General features: G+C 35.9%; 1 protein-coding gene across 1 annotated transcript in view; it reads right to left on the bottom strand.

The window, feature by feature from the left end:
* Nucleotides 1-1,048: 1,048 nt before the first annotated feature.
* ATG7 (autophagy related 7) overlaps nt 1,049-23,738 on the bottom strand; it is a gene marked incomplete at both ends in the record, with an annotated part of 44,808 nt that continues 22,118 nt past the window's right edge. Inside the window, 6 exons of the mRNA XM_082004788.1 lie at nt 1,049-1,102; nt 1,507-1,629; nt 18,411-18,491; nt 21,615-21,690; nt 22,414-22,529; nt 22,781-22,984. Coding sequence (XP_081860914.1) covers nt 1,049-1,102; nt 1,507-1,629; nt 18,411-18,491; nt 21,615-21,690; nt 22,414-22,529; nt 22,781-22,984 — 654 coding nt within the window. The remainder of the gene's footprint in view (nt 1,103-1,506; nt 1,630-18,410; nt 18,492-21,614; nt 21,691-22,413; nt 22,530-22,780; nt 22,985-23,738) is intronic.

Raw genomic sequence — 23,738 nt, 5'->3', positions numbered from 1 at the left:
AGAACTTTGGTAAGTTGCAATAAACTCACACCAGACTCCACATTTTGTAAAGAATATCTAAAACTTTATAAACAAAACACCTGTACACATTCTGAAGCTGCAAAAGAAATTTATTAATTAGTATCTGCAAAATAACAGATTATTAACTAGGGCAACTGTAACTGTTTTTAATGCTGTCATTAGCATACTAGACACTTCTCAGCAGCCTAAAAGCCATGTGTAGCGATCAGACTACAAATCACTTTTACTGCCACTGAGTAGCACCTGTTAAGGGGTATTTGTTTTCCTTTTTTGGCTCCCTCTCATATATATATTTAATTTTTTTCTAGGTATCACCACGCTGATTTAAGAATGCATCAGGTATTTCATGACTTAACGTCTCCAGCATCTGCTCCAATTATTTTAAAAGGTTGAAATACGAAACAGAGAGCCAAGTCATCATTATCCCCACAAACGTTATTAAGCAACACTGCTGAGCCATTTCCAGCTGAAAAAACAGCTATACCATTTACACAGGCTACAGTAACTGAATAATCACTTCTAAAAGCCAACTTTGGAAACATCCATGTGATATGACTACACCAAAATTAAATTATAGATGTAGAGCAGTATCGACATTTGCAGACAGAGTAAGGATTACAAAGCATTGTTAAAATACAATATTAGGACAGATACCTGTTTCATTTTTTATGGGACAAACTCAGTATCGCATCTCATCTAGACAGTGTCATCTCCCATGAGAACAAAACATACCCCAATTTCATTCCACATTACAACTTTTGTCACTAGACAAATAAACAGCATTGTCTTCCCCATATTATAATCCATCAAGCAGTATAATAATTACATTTTAGATTGACCTAAAACGGTAACTGATTTCCTTCTACCACATTACACAAGTCACTTGTTTTCTTTAAAAGCAATACATGAAAACACAGATCTAAAAATTACGATTAATTTAAGAGAATGTCTAACCTACCTAGGAACCTGTGTAAATACTGTGGTGGTTAGCCCATACTGGACTCTGTGCTATTGTGGCTACCTATTTTCAGTAGTTGTATGCTTGCACAAACTGCAGTTTACACTGCCAGTGAAGCACACCCTAAAAGACTAACAGACAGGATAGAATTTCCTGACAGAAATTCAGAACTGTCAAGCAACAACTTCAAATATTTCTGTAATTTCACATAAAGTGACAACAACGAAATGAATACTAATAATAGTGCCACGTAATTCTAAATGGTTGTCAACATGCATCCTGTCACCTATTGTTACAAGAGAACGATCCCTCACATAAAACAATATTTCTTATTCTATAACATTAAGAGGACACATCTCACTGAATGGAATATGCACGTGGCTTGTGTAAATCATCCTGTAAATCAAATACCACTGCTTGGTTCGATCAGTGATTTGTTTAATCACACGGTTATACAGCTGAACATAAAGCCAAGCACCCTTTACTGCCACATATTTATTCTTAACATCCAAAGTGTAATTTCTTACCTCAGCAGCCTGTGTCTCCTGGTGTAATAAAGTTAGACCTGTCAAGTCTTCTAAGAAGGTATGTGAAGAATTAAAAACTTTAGCTAGGAAATTAAACCCTTCTCGTTCATACTGGTCAAGGACCTGTCAAATAAACAAACAGAAACGGATTTCAAATAAGGTGGCCATAATCTGATTCGTCATCATATTTTGCTCACAAAAAAGTACAATCTTTCTGAACACTCGTAAAATGACTGTATATTATAAACAGGTGAAAATTACAGAGAGAAGAGCAACCATTTCTCCCAACTCAATATTCCCAGTAAAGTGGGGAAAGGTGGCGGTAAGCGAGAGGAGAAGTGAGGTTTAAGATTTCCTGGTTTAAACATATTTTTAAGCTTATAACACGACAGATGATATGGCAAGAAGAAAAACTTAGTTGCAAAGTCATGAAAGGAGCATTTGAGTTACACAAAACACAGTAAAAGACTGTTCCAATGTATCAGTTAAGGGAAAGAACCATCTGGGACAGACTGAAAAATTCTCCGAGTCAGTGTCCAAGTCCAACATCCTCCCAATCTCCAGAGATTCATGGTTCTGAGACTATTCTATCTTAAAGCACTCTCTATATTTCTACTCTAATTTTCCCAGTTTTTCTTTTACTTTGAGAATCTTATAGATTCCTACAAGAATTGTGAGGAAAGTTTTAGCCTGTGGTCCCCTCAAGCCCCTGACCATGAAGAATTTTATTTCATGCAGCTTTAGCTTAAATCACTATTTGGCAGGCTGATTTCAATCAAGTATGATGGAGATTGAGGGGAAAAAAAAATGTCAAGGATGAACATGATTCTACAAGTTTTGTGAAAACAAGTAGCAAGAAAATGGAACTTATGATAGAGCAATCCCAGTATCCATTGTTTCCCTGTTTTTTGTTCCAGGTTCTACCGCTGATCATTTAATATCCTGTTCTGCTGTCATCAGCCTCACAGATGAAGCAGCTGAGCTAGACAGACTGGAAAGCAACTTTTCCTATAGAAATTCATGTAGCAGAGCAGGATGTACACCGGGACTTCAGAAACACACAGTATTTTAATACGAAGGAGCAGTATATATGACATTAATAGCGAGGCAGGGGAAGGATCATCAGCATCACCCGATGTGGAGAAGATGCAAGCTTTTCAGAAGAGTTCGTGGAATGGTTTAATCTATGAAACTGAATGCTGCCAAAAACCTTTTACTGTGAAAGCTATCACTGCTTTTCTCAACACTTACACCTTCATCTCAATCATCGTCTTTCTCAGGTAAGGCAACATCAGTTCAAGAGTGAAGGACAGAAAAATGGGCTAACGATCAGGCAGTTTCATAGATGGCTGTCATTTTTTAGAATGGTGATCATTTCCAAAACCCAAAAAATCTGTAAAAGCCAGCACCTCTTCCAGGTGCTGATTCTGATAACCCTACTCCTGCTTCTCACCCTCCCAACCACGTACACTCTTCCTGTGTATTTAAACCCTGTGTGTGTCTTAAGTCTCTGCGTGAGTCCCTCTTTACCACAGCAATTTGTACAAGGAACATTGCACTGCTGTCATATCACACTTTTCAGAAACACATCCTCTGCAGATAGTGAGGTATAGCTGTACTTGAAAGAAGCCTCAGCATAAGTCCAACACTTACTAAACACCAGAGAATCCACAAACAACTGCATCTCTGTAACTGCCCACTCATGGGAAAAGTACCAAAACCAGCCATCAAGATATGGCTCCAGGACTCCTGTGCTCAGAGGAATACCTGATTTTTCATTCTCATGTATAAATTTTCAAACAAAACACAATATTGTGCTCATCCATGTCTTCTTATGGCTTATCTGAGCAAATTATATGCATCATGTATGTCTACTTTTAACTTCTCATTTTGGTATAATTCTTGCAGAACAAGTGTAACTAAAACACATAGAGTTCTTTTATACAGAACACTTGCAGGGGCTGTGGACAACCTTTCTTTCACTGTATATCTTCAATCCTTATTTTGGGAAAGAAGCAGTAAGAGAAATTTGTACAACTTACGTACTCCTTAAACATGTTTCTTAAACTCCTTAATTCCTAAAGGTCTCAAATAACCTTTACACTGATAAATCTTAAAACTGTGGGAACTTGCACAGCCCAACAGCATTCTTCAGCAAAACACAACCAGTAAGCTTTTAGACCGAGCCCTACAGGAATTCAAGCTCATTTAAAAATATATTTATATTTAGCTGACAGACTGCAAGTTTACTGGTAAAAACAGACTGGCATCTGTACTCAGATCTTCATGCAAGATGTCCATTTAGCAGCAAAATTATCTCCTGCACACCTAGGTTTCAAAAAAACACAGACAGAAACAACTGAAACACAATTATAAAGAGGAAGACGACAGATGTAGCTGACGATCACAAACATCTGGCGCCTTCTTGACCACACTTTACACTTCTAAAATAAATAAAACCTGCACTTCATGTTGTCTTAACTCTGGAGAAATTGTTCTTCATACTTAAAAAACATTATTTTGCCATACATGGAGTTTTGTGGATTTGTGCAATGACTCATAAGCATAATCAGAAATTAAAAAAGAAAAAAAGAAAAAAGATTAAAAAAATGCTTAGGGACATCTCTTTGGGTTTTTCTTTTGGGTTTTTTGGTTTTTGGGGCTTTTTTTATTCCTGAGATAAACAAACCAAGATGAACTCATCTGACCATTCACAATGCAATGCAGAGAACTGGACAACCTCAGAATTCCATTTGAGTTGTGTCCTCTTAACATTATCAATTATATATATTGTGAAATTGCACTGTGCATATATACATACATTTAATGACTATTCTGTGTTTCAAAGTTCTAATAAAACAACCAGATGTGCAGAAGTCTCTTGCATCTGGCTCTTTGTGAAACACTGTATACAGACATCAACTTGTAAACTTGGATTACGTTCACAGCCCTGCCTGTATAGAATCCTCAAAGCTATCAGCATTATCAAATGTGTTGCTATTGCTTTAATTTGTTGGAACCACAATACAGAGCTTATGAGACATCTTCTTAGTGATGTAGGCCAGATTATTGTTCATGGTATGTTGAAACAACATACAGCCCTTCCACAATGAAACCGTAGCCTTATTCTAAAATATTACACCATATCAAAGAAATGCAGGGACAACAACCATAAAATATTTCGGTCTCTTCCAAGAGGTAAAAATTGCTGAAAGATGTATACTACTTTGGGATATGCAAATGTTATGAACAGAGCAGGGAACCGAGGGCAACCTTACTATATACAACAAGTCTATCAAACAGCCTTTAAATCTGGTTGATTTTGTTACTCTGCTAACTATGCCTCGATCCTCATTTCCAAAGAGCTGTGACTCAAGCCTGAAGTGAAAATTTCCATGTATTGCTTCCTCAATAAGTACATTACTTCAGGGTGCCAGGGTGCTCTGTACAAACTGCCCAGGTTTATTTCAGAGATGTGCTTAACCTTTCTATATTCCCTGCCATAGCTACAAATTAATTCCTTTGTATTCACATTGCATGACTATGCTGACATCCACAATGTCTAGCATTAGTTTTGGAACAATTTTTTGTTAAATCCAAGGGCCCTTGGTATTGTGATTAGCATGGAAGAGACTAGGAAGTCTCCCATGAAGTGTCTTTTAAAATATTAATAAAACATTCATATTAATAAAATAAGATCACAGAACCATGAGTTGAAGGTGGATTATTTTTCGCTCTAGTGAACTGTAGCGCTTTTGTTTGTTTGTTGAAGTTGGGTAGAAATGATACACATTAATATGACCGAATCTGCTATTGTTATGGAAAGATTTAAAGATTTATTTCTCCCCTGTAGAAACTCCATCATGTCACACTGCTAGACTTTCCATGGCTACAATGGCACCTTCAGGGACTTTATTCCCCAATTCAGGTGATTAAAACTTCACAATAAATACCATGAAAGAGATAAACACCATTAACTTGTCCAGACCCAACCTTTACTACAGAAATTCAGTAACAGCTGTCTTCTGATAAATGTAATGTGGCATATATTTGTTCAGTGGCCACTGAACATACCTCAAAAAGAAAAAAAGAACGAGGCAAAATAAAACTCATCTCAAATTCCTATGCCAGGAGACCCCAGAGGAATACTCTGCCGATCATCAGAAATAAAGCCAGTCTAGATATTAAATCTGGAAACATTTTTTAGCATTTTTTTGTGCCAATTTGATAAGTGCCCAATTTGTTGCTGTGTGGAAAGGAAATTTTCTACTACTAAGTCTAAAGGCCCATGGTTGGTATTAGTTTGCTTTTTCACTTCTTCACAATTCTCTTTGCTGCAAACACCGTGCTTGGTACCAATGCGATCATTCTGAGTAACAGCTTTACAGGAGGAAAATATTTGAGAGATGTTATAATTTTTATTATTATTGATCTCAAATTAGTTACTACCTGACCACAGATGTAAAAAATCCCTCATGAACTTTTTCTGGGAATAAACGTGTCACTATCCAGTCATTCAGTGACATGGTACTATGCAGCAATTAATTTTCTCAAGCAGAAAAAACTGCAAAGCAGCAAACAAAAAGAACCAGAAGGATATAATTCTTCTGCCTAGCAAGGCAAGCTGAAGCAATACAGATTTATTAAGGAACTCTTATCTTTTTCTCACTGGCAGGTCACTTTTCAGAGCTTAGGAGGAGAATTAGAAAGTAGCATGCCTTCTGTATTTCATGTCTGTTATAAATACTGTCAGGAGAATCCACATTTTAAAACCAAACTCTTATCTGACACATGTAAATCTCTCCTCGGGTTGACACTATAAACTCGGTTCCAGTCTCCATTTTACAAAGCCAGAGCTACAACTGATTTTTCACATGATGGCATTTTAATGGAACAAATGAATCTGTGGATGCACATTATCACAACAGGAAGAAATGAATGTATTGCTAAAGCCTTTTTGTGTAAATGATACACAGTAACCCATTTTATTAGCTATCTTTTTATTCTTGTCTTTTTACAGAAAGAAAAAAACGAATCTCATGGTAGGAGGGAAAAAATAAGAGGCCTAGAGTAAAAGAACTTGTTTTGAAATGAGAAACAGATGTGCAGCCTTGGTGTTATACTCTTTTTAATAGCATTCTTCACAAAGAAGTCTCCATTGCTGGGTAGAAAGACATTCAGAAAGAGAATCTGGCCCCAGGATTGCTTTATAGCATAAAAGTTAATATCTTGTTAAGTAAAAATATAAAAAACAAACTCCTAATCCCAAGAACCTGGTCACTGATGTAAAATTGGCTCACATCTTGTATCTCATTTCTGTCACATGATTTTTAAACTTTTTACTAGTATTTACATTTCTTTTGCCTTTTTTGCTTTCTAAGTAGTTAGCATTTGTAGAGCTTGAAACATTATTGTTTACTTTCCAGGAAAAAGAAAATAAGAAATTAATGCTACCAGATTTATTGTTTACCCTAACTAAGATATATGGGTAGCCTAACTCCAAAACAATATGGGTGCTGTGTTTGACACTCCTCCTGGCTTTAAACACTTTCCACTCAAAGACGACAGCATGCTTCACCTCCCCACCCTGCCTCGCCACAAAGGGGGACAGATACTTCACTAAACATTTCAGAGTCAGAAAAATCATGAAATTCAATGCTCTATTTAGAAATTTTACATGCCTAGATATATTTTTGCACACTGCTAACTCTCCAGTTATCACAGGCAATGCAGACTAAATAGAAAACTACTGTAAGTGCTAGCATGCTGAGAGAGAGACATTTCCGTTTCAAAAGCTGCTTGGAAAATAAGGAAGACATGTAAAATCTTGCCCGTTAAACTCTTCAAAGTGCAAGGTATCTGCTATTAAAACAGGAAGTTTAGTGAAAGACTACAATGCTGTGAAGAATCCTCCTAAGTGAGAAGAGAGTAAGATGAGGCACGCGAGCTATTGGGATCCTGGATCACAGGCAGCGCTGTTAACATTAAAAATTTTATCATGAGACCCATAATTCTGGTTTCCTTAAAAAATTCTCACCTCCTAGACTCTTGCCTTTTCATGAAGTTTTCCATTTTTATTGTCATTTAGTCCTAAAGAGTTGTAAAGAAAAGCCTAAAAAGGTGATCCTGTAATACATCTATGAAAAAGAATGCAACAAAATTGAGCTTTTCTGAAGATCACATAGTGATTTTTCAGACCCTCAGTTCATGATACTGGAACAGAAGAGTCTGACAATGCTATATGAGCACAAAGATGACTCTTAAGACACTTAATCTTTTGATAACACTCCAAATGTTATCTTAACATGTGTATGAATGGTCATACACACTTGTGCATTCACACACAATTAAGTTTTAACAACAAGATCCTAAAGCAAAGTTCTGAAGAAGGCTGTATTCCAGGTGCAAGCTTCAAGAAGGCTGTTCTGAAAATATTGGAAGGTTATAAACCACAAGGCAAAAAAGGCATAATTTTTTGGCTCATGTCCAAATAATTAAAACACCCTCTGCATATACAACTTTTTCCTCACCTTCCAATAATCAGTATTAAAAATGAAAGCCAATCAGTATAAAACCTTAACTAAGCCAAGTACAATATGCTGAAAATTCATTTAAGAAAGAGACTGCTCTTTTAATTTAAGGTAGGAATGTAGTGATACAAATGTGTTTTATCTGTTAAAAAACACTGATTTTTAATTGCAATGGACAGAAAATGGAGTATTGACTTACCGAAGAATAGGCCCTGAAAGGTCTCAAGGAGATTTTCTTAGCTTAGGGACTTTTCAGTTTCTTCTTTTGAATAATGAAAAGTAGAGTTCTTAGAAATTTAAGAGATGCCAGTTTAAGTATAGTCTTGTCTACATTAAGTTCTCAGGAACTGCAGGCATCCTGAATTTTTCTGAAAAAACCTTGATGTGTTTTATATACAAAGTACCCATTTTTCCTGATATGAATTGATAGATTAATGATACAGACAGAACTGTGAGACTTATTTTAGCTACTCTTTCCTTTCTAAAATATTTCTCACAAATTATTTGAAACATAGTGGCATCTTCAGATTACAGTCAATACAAGGACTTTCTACCAGACAGTGTATAAGCTTAAGGCACTCCCTGCCTGAAAGCATTAGTAAACAGAAGTGAAAAGAAAGAGATTAAGAGACAAGGGGAGTAAAAGAAAATAAACATCTCCATTTTAGAGACTGAGAATGGAGGAACAAAGGAGTTTTCAAGCAGACAATATCATTAGATCATCTGTCCTGACCTCTTTTAATACATGGGTATATCCTTCAGTCCCCTAATAGCCATCTCTTGCTCGCTCCGCATCTTACACTTGATGGATATTTACAGCTTTATTTATCCCCATTCTGCTTCCTGTCCAAAATTTATGCTGATTAGCTCATCAGCAGTTACAACATTTTTGGCTCAGGTTCATACTGGCATTAGTCACTATCTATTGTACAGCAAGTGCGGAAAGCCCTTCTTTTTCCCCAGTCACATCTGAGGCTATTGACAATACGTGGTTGGATAATCTGTTTGTTATGCATATATAGGAACAAGCACCTATAGCACAATTCTCGGTTTTCCCTTAAAAAAAACAGTCCAGAAACAGCATCCATTTTCCACAGGCAATCCCTAATGCTGCGAGGGAAGCAAGGTCACTTTCCCAAAGATCCAAGAAAATCCTTCTTCTCACAAAAGAGCAACTGTCTCATGCTGAATACCATTTTGGCTGTCTACGCAATTTGAGTCCACAAAGAATGGATTGGTCCATTTTTGACGGGTTGGCTTAAGCAAGCAAAAAGCCAATGCCGACTGGCTACGGCATACGAGTCAATTACTCCATCTAGCTCTCACCTGCCATCAGCGCTTCAACAACAAGGCACGATCTGATCACTAAGCACCCCAAAATTACTACCTTAAGCAGGAATTGCAGCTGTTCAGTAGTTTACTAAACCCAGACCTCTTGCTTAAAAATCTGTATTTTGTACACTATTTCAGAGTCGAAGATTTTATTATCTGGATGTGCTACAAGACCTATGCAAAACAGGACTGGAGGAAAAACAGCATTTTCACCAAAACCACACATATTTACTGGATTTCATCAGTTTCAGTTATTTTACCATCTTTCAAAATTCAATTTCCTTCACTTTTTTCCAATTTCAAAGAAAACAGAAGCACTTTTACAGGGTTGTTTATATCTGTGTCTTTGTAGAAATGTGGAAAAATTGAATAAAGGTTAAACTTAAACTATTTAAAAATGCCTACATGGGCATTTGCAAACAAAAGAACAGTTGCCCGATAAAGTAAGGCTGATTTGTTAAGTTTAACAAAAGAAATAGGTATAGATGTAGACAAACTCCTGTCAAAGACTGCAATGAGTAGAATGCAGAAAAGCATACAAGAAAAAACTACAATAGTTAAAAATAGGAAGGCATTAAAAATTAACTGGGAAAAGATGCAATACCCATCCCTTTAATCTCATGAGATTAGAAACGTAATTGAAATACAAGTAAACTATTTATCATTTAAATATTAGAATCTAACATTTTAGCATAATTTAAATAGGAGATTATAATAAAGCGAATTCTATTTGCATAAAGATTAGCAAAAAAAATAACCAGACTCTCACATCATCACCCAATTCCATGAGACAACTGCTACAAAACCTGAGCATAGAAGACAGAAACATGGATATATTTCCAGTCTTTCGCTGCTGCATGTTGGCATTACTTTTTAATACACAGAGGTAGAATTATGGCCAAAATTGTCAAATGCACACAGTGCTGCACTGTGTAAATCTGAAGTACTTGTCTATCAAAATTATCCATGCAAAAGAATGCTTTGGACCATAAACTTGTCTGCCTGAAAATTTTCATTCATGTGATTTAGACTTGAACCTTTATGTAATCTTGCCAATTTTTCAAATTAGTTCAGTTTTTCTTATATACACAACAACTGACAATTAGCACTCTCTGCGCATAACTGATATGAACAAGTATTCTGTCTCACTTATTGCACTAAATGTGTCAACATATTAAACAACTTGTTTAATAGTCACTAATATTGAAGAATCACATATGTTCCAGCAAGGAACATGTGGGCTTTTTTTTACTTAAAATGATTCCTCAGCTTACAAATAAAAAAAAAAAAAAAAGCCATAATTTTACAGACATGAAGCATACTGTGTCTGTATTTTCTTTGATGAATACGCACTGAATCCTTGGAATAACTGAATAATAAATAAGGGAACAGAAGGCATTAGGTTTTAAGTATGCAAAAATGTATGGAAGTAGAAAGAAAACTACATATTACTCATATCCAGCAAAATCTGGAACCTTTTGAATTCCAGACAGAAACCTATAGAATTAGGTTTGAACTGTTTCTACATTCATCAGTGGTAGGATGAACATCATCACCATACCATTACTACACATTGCATGTTCATAGTTTTTATCCAGTTCAATATTCTCCAACTTCATTTTTGCAATTCTGATACGAGAGTCTGTCAGCAAGTATATATTTTACAGTCAAAGTATTTTAGTTCAGTTTTGTCTTTACTGACACAAAAGGAATTCTGTAACAGCCTCAGAGATGACAAGACAGCATCAAGTTGCCATTAGAATAATTAAAAATGGTATTCTAGACACAGTTAGATATTGAACATGTTGACACCAGAAAATTGTGGTGATGCTATCTCTTTCCTGCTGATTGATAGTCCTTCACTTTGTACTGATCATAGTTAAAACACAACTGAATTAGAGGAAGAAGAAATACTGAAAAAACAAAACAAAAACCCCTCTAAGACCCATAGAATTTAATTTAAATGCAACAAAAATACAACCTGTCAGAAATATAAATCAATTGTTTTTAACAATGGCAGGTTTCTTCTTCCCCTTAAAAACACTATTTTAGAGTTAGTTAAAAATGGGAAGATTCATTTTATTCATGGTGCAGAAACTATATGATATGAGTACAGTATTTTCACTTAAAGACTTCAATTAATTGTTTTTTTCTTTTTGTTCAGATAATGCAGATTTCTAAGACAGACTTCATAAACCATTCTCTCTCCCACTTACAACTGCTTAGAATAGTATCTCCTATCCATTTAAGATCACTGAGCAATTACTGTAACGCATTTTTACTTCTTTTAATGCTATTTAACTTGGAGACAGGTAAATTAGTCAATACCGTGGACCAGTCAGTCACACCAGCTGCTTCTTGGACCAAATTCTGTGATTCTTTGCAACATGGCTTTGATTCTACTATCTAATATGGTACGCTGCCACATCAGCATAAATCAACATGCTATTTTACTTAAACATCAGGAAACACTTAACAAATTCACCAAGAAATACAGAATAACAAAATAATTTGATTTCTTCTCTGAAGGGCAAAAGTGTGTTACTTATTATTAGAAAGAGATTCTTAATCTAGTTACTTTATTATTCTGAAACCAAAAGTAGTAACAACAGAATCGCTGATTTTCTGGAGCAAAAGGAAGAGGGAATAAAACAAGTTTCAGAGTTGTGTGTTCTCTGTTCTTTTTTTCTCCTTCTCTCTTTCTCTCTCCCTCTCAAGAACCCTTCTTAATCATTTAACCAGAGGAGTTCAAAATTTCCATTGCAAAGAATCACAATACTTAAGAATGGCTCCTAAAAACACTTTGCAGTAAACCTTAGCTATCTACACCCTTGTGCCATGAAGACAAGACCCCAAACCATAATGACCTGGAGAGGAATGTTGTTTTACTTTATTTAAACACATTTCCTATGCCAAGCTGTACTTAAACTCCCTAAGATATCTAATGGTTGCATCTGCCATCCAGGGAGAAGTCTTATATGAAGACAAATAGATTGGCTAGAATAAAGACAATTCTCTTAGGATAGGGGCTGGGTAGTACAAACTGGTTTTGCTCAGCAAAACATGAAAGACACAAACCTCCACTTTTCAACGTTTAAATACAGTTGCAAACACCCACGCTCAAAACAAACATTTTAACACTGCACATACAGCTGCTAGCTCCTGAGAGGCTAAGATTTACTTGTCCTGAAGTCCGAAGTTTTGAAAATGCATCCTCCTCTCAGAGCACAGAGCCCTGCATGCAAAACAAATCCTCACCCATGTGAAAATATTTGGGTGGGTGGTTTAGCCTTACAAGACACAAACTGATCTTTGATTTTTTATAAACCATGTCAATTCTTAATACAGATAAGTAAAGTAACAACATAAGCTAAAATGGAATAATGTCTTACCGATTCGTTGTGGAGAAGCAGACTAGTTTCTTCTCCTTAAGAGAAATAATAAGTAATAACAGCAAGAAATTAGTCTCTGCTGTAACTCCAACTAATTTACAACAGAGAATAAGAGAGTGTAGTCAAAAAGAAAAAAAAGTCTCCTGAATTCTTTTATACTTGCTGCATTTATCTTATTTGAAGAAAACATAACAAAACAATAACTTGATTAAGAAGCGAGTTCACAGATATGTTAAAAGCTGAAACGAAGACACCGTAGAATGGCTAAGAGCAATTGTTCATTAAAGACTTCTAGCAGCATCATGCCTGGGGGAGGGAAGAAGAGGACAAGTAAACACTGCCAGCAGCAGTATCAGTTAAAGTTTTGAACTATCCTTCTTGTGATCTGACTGAACCTTACTTCTCTTCAGTAACATAAGATAAAGCATCAAGTTTCATTTCTTTTTTTTTTTTAATCCTCTCTTCTGTTGACTTTGGGAGGCTGTTTGATGTCCACAACCTATGTTATCTATTAAATGCCAATAAACCTGCATCCCACAACTCTGAATAACTGGTGCAAAACATTCATAATTTCTAACTCTTACAATCAAGCCATAACAGTGCTAACACATGGGGAATGTCAACCTGCTTTCTGAATTTTAGTAAATGGCATCACTTAAAATGAAACATAAACATGTTCTTTCTCCATGCTCCTTCTGTTTACAGCCTTTACTGTGGAGCTATTATGTGCAAGGCAGTTTATTTGGCACCACTGCCTTCACGCAGGATTAGCTATGATGTTTCCAGTCATCGTGATGCGCTAAGCAAGGAGTAACAAGACGTAACTTCTCCACTGAACTGCACACACCTCATGATTATCATGCATCTTATTTCAGATATAGGACAGAGATAATGAGCTCTCTCCCACTATTAGATTTCAGTGCTGTTGGTTTTTTTAAGTTCCATTTTCCAATTATTATCCATCCTGTCTGTACAGACACCTCCCCACCTTCCCCAATGCACAAAACTGAATACACTGCTGATGCCAAACCCTCTTCTCTGTTCACAAAATAGGGTAATGTTTAAAGATAACGTTACTTTTAAGATTTCTGGGGTTCTTGATCACATTTGCCCTCCTTTAAGAGAACAAAATTCCATCACAACGGACACATTACCATGGTCATCATTTCTGAGTGGGTGACGTGGCTTTCTTACTACACATCACTGCTTCCTCCTGTTAGTATCCTTTTACTTGGGATGATAATCTACATTATATTTTGTTGACGATATAATAAAATTTTTAAGATCTTTTCAAGAATGTCCATCTTTCAGGGAACCAGCAGTAAAACCATCCTCACTGTGACTAATTTTGAAAATATGTTTTATTTCAATTCTCTCACTGAATTTAAAATTGATATCCAGAGAGGTAAAGACTGTCTGAGATTTCAAAAGTTATGGGCAAGACAATCCTGCCTTCTGCTCCCCCCACTTTAAATGACATTTTTTCAAAGAGGAAAAATGAAAGTAATAAATTCCTGTAAGTCACTTATCATAAAGCAATTTTCTATGCCACCTTAAGAAAAAGAGAAGTATTACATTTAACTCAGTATGCTTAAAATATGCCTAGGTATATTAATAATGCATTCTCAAGTCTGAATGAAATCTATCCAATATTAATACAGAGGCTGCACTGTATGTAGACGTGTCAAATGTTAACATATGTAAATTCAGGAAATAAGGAAAGTTATAAATGGACTCAGTTACATAGACTTAACGTTACAGCACAGCTACAGAAATAACTCTTTTTAAACATTCTTTTAAATTTTTGCAGTGTTCACTCCCAAAGGACAAACATTTCTCCCCATTTCCTCCATCATTTCTGCAAGCTATGCAAGAGTTAGCTTTTTTTAGTACATGAAAGACCAAGGCTTTTTCCCCCCCATGACTTATACATCTCTATTTAACATCAACACAGTACCTGAATTGAGAAATGTATAATACAAAAAGATTAAAAACAGTTTCACCAACAGATCTTTCTTACAATATGCTAGTACTGGGAGAAAGCAAATATGAAAGTCTTTTCTCAATGCAGCTAGGGCAAAAATGAAGGGTCTTGCTGGAATCAAAATTAATTTTCTCTCAACTGAAAAAAAAAAAAATCAGTAAGTTACTGAATAGTGCAGGTTACTGTCATAACTGATTGGAACCATTTAAAGTAAAAATGCATGCAAAGCAGTTAGCAGATGAGAACAATAAAAGCATTGTTATGTCTACATGATGATAGATTTCAAAACTGAAACTCATAAATAGCTTATGCAACACAGGCACTTAGTAAATGTCACAGCAAAAGCGTTTAATGTATTCCTGGGATGTTAAAAAGGGAAAACATCTGCAAGGCTAGGGAAAAATCTTGACTGAAAACAGAAATTGTAACACAGTGCCTGCAATACCATGCCTGATACTAATGTCTACCTCTTCATTAAATGCAATGAACTTGAAAAACTTTTAAAGGTAACTCAGTAAAATTACTCAGCAGTTAAAAACCCACAACTTAAGCAGCTCAATTTTTCAGCATATTGAACAGAAAGTTGAGAAAGAACTTGAAAAATAGTAGATACTTATACTGCGCTTTTTTTTCCTAATTTGATAGTGGAGATAACTACACATTAGAACAAGTTTAATAGAAGAAGGAGAGAAATACTGTTAAGGAAAATAAGCTAGCTTTCTAGAACAAGGACAATAAATCTGAACTCTGGGGGAAACAAGATCTGTAAGCTATACATGAAAACAGAGGGGACATCTGTATATCCACAGTAGTTAGTAGCAGTAATCTTTTCTGACATTAATCTCGGAATCTATGAGGTCTCCTGGTTCGTACCACGACACGCAAGGAGGAGGGAGAAGCAATAAGAAGAAAATTATCATTACCCTTATTAAAATATAAACACTGGCAGTTTTGCACTAAGATAGATATGTATTTTAACATCCATGTTTCGAGGCTTTAGCCAGTTGCCTGCAAGGATCAGGTAGTACAGCATCAGGAGCACTCTACTTTTCTACGGGATTATAAAGCTTCTCACCATAATATTATGAGAAAATATCCTCATTTTGCTCCCAACAGGGTAAACAGACAGCTTAATTAGCACAGTAAGTAATAAGCTTAACATTCTCATTCTGTAAGTAAAGTAGGTATTACAAATAAATGTCTATACTAAAGAACTTTGGACTCTCCCTTCTCAGTAACAGAACAAGTGTGACATGGAAGAGGAAGTGCATCAGAAGAGCTTATGCTGCTCCTCAGACCTACTACTCAGCTGGCAGTGCAGTGCCGTTAGCTCTGAAAGAGGATACTTTCCATTCTAGCACATGCTTGTGCAGAACCAGAATAAGACAGAGGGGGAAATCATACAAGGAAAATTTGGCCCAGAATAAAAATAGATTCGTTTCTTGCTGCGACCATCCCGAAATTCCTGAACAATTGCCTGCGGGAAGCTTCTCTGGCATGCAGCCTGTTTAGGACAATTCTGGGTAAAGAATAGCTGGCTGCTTGGATGTCTGGTCTCTTCGGCTTCAAAAACAGAGAAATGAAGTCATGACTGTGAGTCAAAATGAAAAGGAATCTAATCTCTAAACATGCAGATCATTAGCAGCTTCTCCTAAGTCACCCAGCTGTGCTGGATGGCTTAAGAATGTAGTGGAATTTTTTTTTAATTCTTAATTCATTAGTCTTATGTTTTAAGAGTTAAGGAGTGACAAGAGCTCACGAAAGAGAATGCTGACGTAAGAAAGAAGAAAATTAATAAGGTACTAGCAAATTCAATTTTATCAGAGAAACCAATTCTCTCCTGTGCTAAAAGATTGAATCTACAGAAAATCTGACATAGATCAGGATGAAATTATGCTAAATTGCTGCATTAAAAAAACCTAAAACCAACATACAGACTACAATTAAATTGTAATTGGATTTGTCATTTCAAAGTATTAGCATCAGATTTCCAGATAATACAGGGTGACATACTCTTATGCTAATAAACAGAAAGTTAGCAAAGTAAACAAATGCTGTGTTTCTACTGTAAGGAAATACGTGCACCAATGAAGCAACCTTTTCAGCACAGAAGTAATTTAATACCCAAACCACATGAAAAGTGATCTCTCTGGGAATAGCACAGCTGCTAAAATCCAAGTCAGTTTTTATTAAATCATCAAGTCTGTTTATGTAAAACAGGGCTCTCTTAAAATGACCTCCAAGAGGAAATGATTTGCTAACAAAAAATTGATACTTGCACTTAATTTATCTACATCGATGTATGTTTTTATATATCTGTATGTCCTGGACCAGAGATAAAAAGGGAAAAAAAGCGGGGGGGGGGGGGGGGGGAAAGAAGCTTATTCTAACAGTTTCAATTCTCAGGTCCCACTGTCATAAAGCTTTACTCGTCCCCTCCTTGAGTATTTTTCTGAAGCAAAATACTTTAGGTAACACACACAGAGTTTCTGCAAGCCATATTTGTGGAAAAGACGAGAAAATAATCGCTTTTAGCTACTGCTGAGCTCTCAGCTATTCAAGAGGGTAGATATCAGTTTCTAAAAATAACAGCAGTTTTAAGTTTAGTGCTTCAATTTTTGAGGAGAAAATAGACATGAATAGTCCTTTGGAACTTGTCAAATGTACCCAGATAAGCTAGAAAAGTAGCAGGACTACTACAGAAGAAGAACTTGTGCAAGTGCTCAAAAAAATGATAGTGCCTCAGGAGCTCTTGATAGCTGTTTGAAAGAAGGACAAGTGCAGTGCAAAGAACAGAAAGAGCTTCTTGCAGTTATGTCTCAAGGTACATAAAAGTGAACTAAATTAATAGCACTCCCAAGGAGACAAAATCATGAGTCAAAACCTCTGAATCTTCATACTGAGATATCCCAGTCAAAACTTTTTGAACTTGCACTACATGGCCATAGAAAACTTGCCAGAAATAACTTTTCAAGGCCACAGTACAGGAAAACAATCCAAGACTGAAGAGGAGGCCTCACACAGACACATTAGCGGGCTGCCCTAGTGTTCTGGCAAGACACAGCTCAGATGTTAGTAACAGCTGTACATCCATTAGGTGACTCAGGACTGTCAACACTAGCATCAAAATTAAACAGTCTTTTCTATAAAGAATGTTACGGAAGTAATTTCTTTTCTGAAGTGTTCTTTATATGTTTGTTTTGTATCATAAACCAGAGATTTAGACAACTGTGCATATTTGTACTGACAGTAAGTTCAAGAAAGCTAGAAAGATGTACTTATGCATCAGGCATCAAAAATAATTTCTAAACAACTAAAAACAGTATCAATTTTATTCCTTCCTATGAAGCCAAAATATATTGACAATATTTATGTGATAAACCTTTCAGAAATGTGTCGGCCCTAATCTCTGCTTGGTTTTAGATATGACTAGAATGCTTATGTGGAGATAGCACGCTACTAGGTGATGCCAAAGAAATTTGGAAAACACCTAGAAAAGAAGGGTATGATGGCAAAAGAACTTTAGCTGAAGTGTGAAAACAGATTCCAAGCACTAAGGAAGTAAGAGAAAAAGTCAAATGCAAAGCAGTCTCCAGCACGCGAAGACTGACCTAAAGCAGGACCATTCTGTACATATAAACAAAGTACAGACAAACTTGGACTTACTTTGGTTGAACAGGCTGTGCACTTATCAAATGCCAGGCTAACTGGAAGAACATTATCAAATCTTGATAAAAATCCACGGATCTGGAAGATGAAAAGTATTACAATGCTGTTTTATAATTACAAAAAAACATTTCCAAAATCCCACATGAACTGGACATGTATGTTCGATAAAAAGATAAAAGAACAGCTATCACTAGGATAATACTGTTCTAACAGTGACCCCCAGTAACACCTGTAGTGAATTTATACTCAATATATATTAGTGTTTTTCTATCCACAAATAACGGCACAACTATCAAAAGGCAACACTATTTAAACACAGAGGCACAGCACCACCTGGAGGTTGACTTTTCCAATTGCAAAGTTCAATCAAATAAAAAGTCATGGTATAGCCAGTTAAATACATCTTTTTTCCCATCTATATAATGTATAATCTGAAAACTTAATTGTCTTGCATTCCTAAACCATGTTGTTAATGTGATACTACTGATACATAATTGTAAAATTCCCGACCATTGTTTCTGGTAATAGAGGCAGCACTAAGAACAATTTGCAGCAGGGTTTGATCGTTCAGACTATGATCTCTTTGATCATCTTTTTTATTCTGTGCTTTTATAGGTCTACTAAAATTAAGAGACATCAGTAAGAACAGAACTTTGGTAGCTCTGCAATACAAATAATAATGCCTTAATTAATGTTGAAGCCTATTATGGAAAATACTCCCCATATGCACTCCACACATTTAATGCAGTTGAAATGGCATAAGCCTCGGAAGCCAATGGCAATTTAAACAGTATTAACACTAAGGTATTCTTGCAGAAACACAAAGCCGTACATAATGTCAGAATACAAAAATACAGTAATTCTTAAACAAAACCTACACCCAGGAAAAGAAAGGAAAACCAGAAAATCAAGTCTTCCTGATACCACATTGCTTTGTATCTGTTATCCTAGGAACGCCAAGACACTTCTGGGAAATAAATTAATTTCATTTATGACAGACTAAGACTATGAGCGTGCAACGTTTACTATCCATAAAGGAACATCTTCTTAATAAAGAGGACTGCTGCGTTAATTAATTACTGTTCTTCTTTTCCCATACAAGTGGGCTAACCGAATGAACAAAGAACATTACCAAAAAAAACCCGCATCAGAAAGTAACAATCAATTCCAGACCCCTGGAGAAAGTACTGTACTCACGGAGTTGATTTGAGGGGTGACTGCTAAGAGAAACCACCAGTTTGTAAAAGATGTCACAATATTTGAAAAAAATTATCTGTTTTCATTTTATACCTGCTAAAGTCATATTTGTGTTAGAACGTCTAAAACGACTATTCATGATATTCACTAAATGTAAATGTGAAAACAGATATAGGGTTGACAGAAGTCATAATTTAATGAAAAGTTTTCCAGTTAAAATCTGTATTTGATATGGATTATACCTCCAAGCATAGCCCAAAACAGAACAATAACGCAAGTAAAATCATATAGGAGTATTAAAAAAAAAAAAATCAAGAGAGGACTGACGAGGCAGTTAACATTCTCTTCATCAGAAAATATATGAACTACAAGATCATTATTTTTCCGGTAGAAACAGAAAACTTTCTAAAGTTTACTGGGAAATAGTCTAAAAAAAAAAATATATATATAGAACTACACAAGGTAGCGTTTCTATCTTTCTGTTGGGGAAAAAAAAAAATTGAAAAAATGTCTTCTTCATTATGCCTTTTTAAATGTTAAGAGAAAGTTCAAATTACAGATCTGTCTTCCAGAGGTCTGAAGCATAGTCACCATTTTGAAACAAAGTCACTGCATATGTATAAGACTCACAAAGGTTCAACCGTCAAAATTACTGAAGTTATTTTTAAAAACAAACTGACCTAGCCTAAGCAAAATCTCTTTATTGTATTATCATCCCATATGATCACAGGAACCATAATTACAGAAAACTATCTGGAAGTAACAACATTCATTTCTCAACTAAGAAAGCAAACACCTCTCCAAGGATAAATCAGAAAGGAGAACCTGGATCATCAGATTAACAAGATTTAGATTTGGCTTTTTCTTCTTGTTGAGATATGAGAGGTCAAAAAAATCTCCCTCAGATCTACTGCAGCTGCTGGCATAGGCTGGGTCTGGCCAACAACAGCATTAGCATATTAACTACAGATAAGCCGAGAGGATAAGGGAGTAAATTAGTTATAATAAAGTATCCTGACTGTAAACAACCTGTCCATCACTGCAAAAACTATAAATGTATCAATTAGTGCCAAAGTTGGAAACTGTTGAGAATCTCCCAGACGAGGAGATATTAAGTACCAGCGAGGGCCAAAGCCTCATACTGAGGGTATCTGAACAAGCCAACCGAGAACTGGATACTCCCTGCCAATCCTGCAGCTGACAGTGTCCACAGTGAGAAGGAGAAAAACTTCAGGAGTATGGGAGAGAGACTCCTGAGAGGGAACTGGGGACTCCAGAATTACTGGGGGGGCAGAGGGGGAGGACCCAGGGGGGCCCTGCTGCATAAAATGACCCATGTGTAAACATTGGTTACTATGTAAAATTATAAGCAAAATTAGACTAATTATATGTAGGCTAGATCCTGTGATTACCTGGATATGGCAAAGAAAACATACCAGTAGCTTTATCTTTTTCTGAATCAAGATTCATTCTTAGTGAAGCAAAAAATTAATATCAATAGAATTTAAAAATAATGCTTAGAAACAAATAAATTATTTATTTATAATGGAAGCATCCAGAGTCACTCAGATAAGCAACATAAAGAAAGAGGCACAGAATACTTTTAATCCCCAACAATTTAATCCCCAATTTTTTTTTTTTTCAAACTCAAAAGGGATTTAAAAAGTGAACAAAAATAACTCTGAGATGCTCATATTGTCAGCTGTGATGGGGAACAAAAAAGTCAGAAGTTGCCTTATCCACATACTGTCTGCTTCAAACAAAATCCTGCTAAGTAGGTAACAGGAATATGTGTCCGCAAGTAGGACATACACAATGCCAGGAACAACTACCTTGGCCTGTGTGATGGACTTTTCTTTTTTATTTTATTTTTTTTTTTAAACAGTACTTAGAGGAATAGAATTAGCATAGAGTATGTTTTTGTTAAGGAGGCAAAGTTTGCGATGCTTGCCTTATATCAGTTCCCAACTTTTAAACAAAAGCATTTAGTCACAAATTATTTACCTGATGAGGAACAAGTCCAAGAGAAGTAGGTGGCTCATTCATTCTGTCATCACTACTGCTGGCCACAGCATAACCACTGCCAAAAATCCAAGAAGGAAAGTTAGAACAAGACAACATACTGAACAGTCAAAATTTCCAGTAAGCTTCAAGACATTTTGTTACAGTTTAGCATCTGGAAAGGAACCTATCTGGAAAATCTGCTTCATTGTAACTAAGATTCAGCATGGGAATACAAAAACCCTTTTTCAGAATTAGTCTCAGAGACTTCTAACATACTAACGTCCAACTTCTAACTCACTTTTTCTTTCACAGATTCTAAAGACAGAAAACAAGCCTGATTTTCAGGTTTCAGATTAATTTCTGTATCAAACCCAATTAGTTTTAATAAAGACTTTGCAATATTTGGCTTATCTTGAAGCCCTTCATGTGACAAGAGTAGTTATGGTAGCTCCTAATTACACTCAAACACTCTCCTGAGCAAAGAAATTCCAAGATCCACTAACAGGAATACTTTCTTCTTTTGAAATATTCTCAGTCCTTTTCTACTTATAAAGTAGAGAGAAAATTCCCCATTTCCAAGATAAAAACTTAAGATTTGACGTATCAGTTCTCTCTAAAACACTGTTAAATTACAGTAAGATAGTAGATATGGCCTATACATTACACTAGTTTACAGGCAACTTGACACCTTACAAAATTGTCCTACTTAATGTGTACTTGCTCCTCCTTCTCTCAAAAGATTTAATCAATCTTATTTCTTAGAGAACACCTTTTGAACACCTACCCAGAAAAGACTCACCCTTCTGGATGCTGTAAAACAGAAACCATTAATTCCACTGCAAGCGCTCCAGCTATCATGGCTAATCCAGGTCGACTGACCGTGCACTGCTGATCCAATGTCCGATCCCTGGTGGACTACAAAGATAGACAATTCTAAAGGAAAGAAAAAAGTAACTCAAAAGTAGCTAGCTGCTCTACTACACAAGACATCTCTAGTTCTGTGCAATTAATTTCTTTGATCCTCTGAATAAGATATGAGCTATTTCTTAATCCTGTGTACATCAATATAAACCAAACCTCTCTATGAAACACCACTTAAAGGAAATAAAAATTCAAGTCACAATAGAAGAGATATATAACCACCATTTGCATAAGGTTCTACTCACATCCCCTGGTGCCACAACATCATTGCAGAAGTAGCAACCCAGTTTATAGCCAGGGATATTCGAAAAGAGTGATGATCCCAAAAGATCGGAAGAACCAGAGGCATTGTTGAAACATGAATCACCAGATTCTTGCTGCTTTGGTTTCTTTAGTCCATGTCTCATAACAACAAATGTGTCAAATCCCAATGCAGCATTGATGACCAACTGTGAACAATAAAGAGAGAACAACAGACTTTAAGTGAGCCAAAAGGGGAGGGGGAGAAAGGGCCTTGAGGTTTTAGTCACTGTAAATGTCAAAAAACGCTACGTGCTGTAGATGGACAAACAATCTATTATTAACTGCGTATCTATCACCCTAGCCATAAACAATAGATTTTCCAATAGGTGTGAAATTCCAGTTGTCAAGCACTTAGAAAAAACAAAACCAAAGCAAAACGCTGCTTCAGAAATCCACAAACCATTACTGTTTTCTGTGTCTCTTGGGGAAATTCGATACAATTAATGACTCCCTCTAATTGTTACATAAACCTGTGCACGCTTGCTGACAAAAAAATTACATCCATAGATCCAAATCTGGCCCAATATTCATACAGTGAATAGTATCATTATTGGAAAAAACTTATTTTCATTCCAGCTCTGAATTTATTTTCAAGTTTGCTGCATATTCTCTATATTCATGTTCTCTAAAAGCTAAAGTATTCCAAGTGCCATTTAAGAACAACAGTAGCTATCAATAGCAAGTATTCATGTCATTTGATATTCTGCATGTAGTCTTTTCAGTTCACTGTGGTCTGAAATATAACTCATTAAACACTCCTATGTGACAAAGCAATGAAACCCAAGTCTGCTATCCAAAAAATTTCTGCTCGGTGAGGAAAGCAATTAATGATTACTTATGGTCTTCATGTGCATCTGTTTAGTCACACGGGGAGCACAAGCAGCTGTGGTACACAATTAC

This window comes from Phaethon aethereus (assembly GCF_964289735.1).
Source record: "Phaethon aethereus genome assembly, chromosome: 11".
Taxonomy (NCBI): domain Eukaryota; kingdom Metazoa; phylum Chordata; class Aves; order Phaethontiformes; family Phaethontidae; genus Phaethon; species Phaethon aethereus.
The sequence above is the reverse complement of the archived record's forward strand: the minus strand, read 5'-3'. Positions and strand labels throughout refer to the sequence as shown.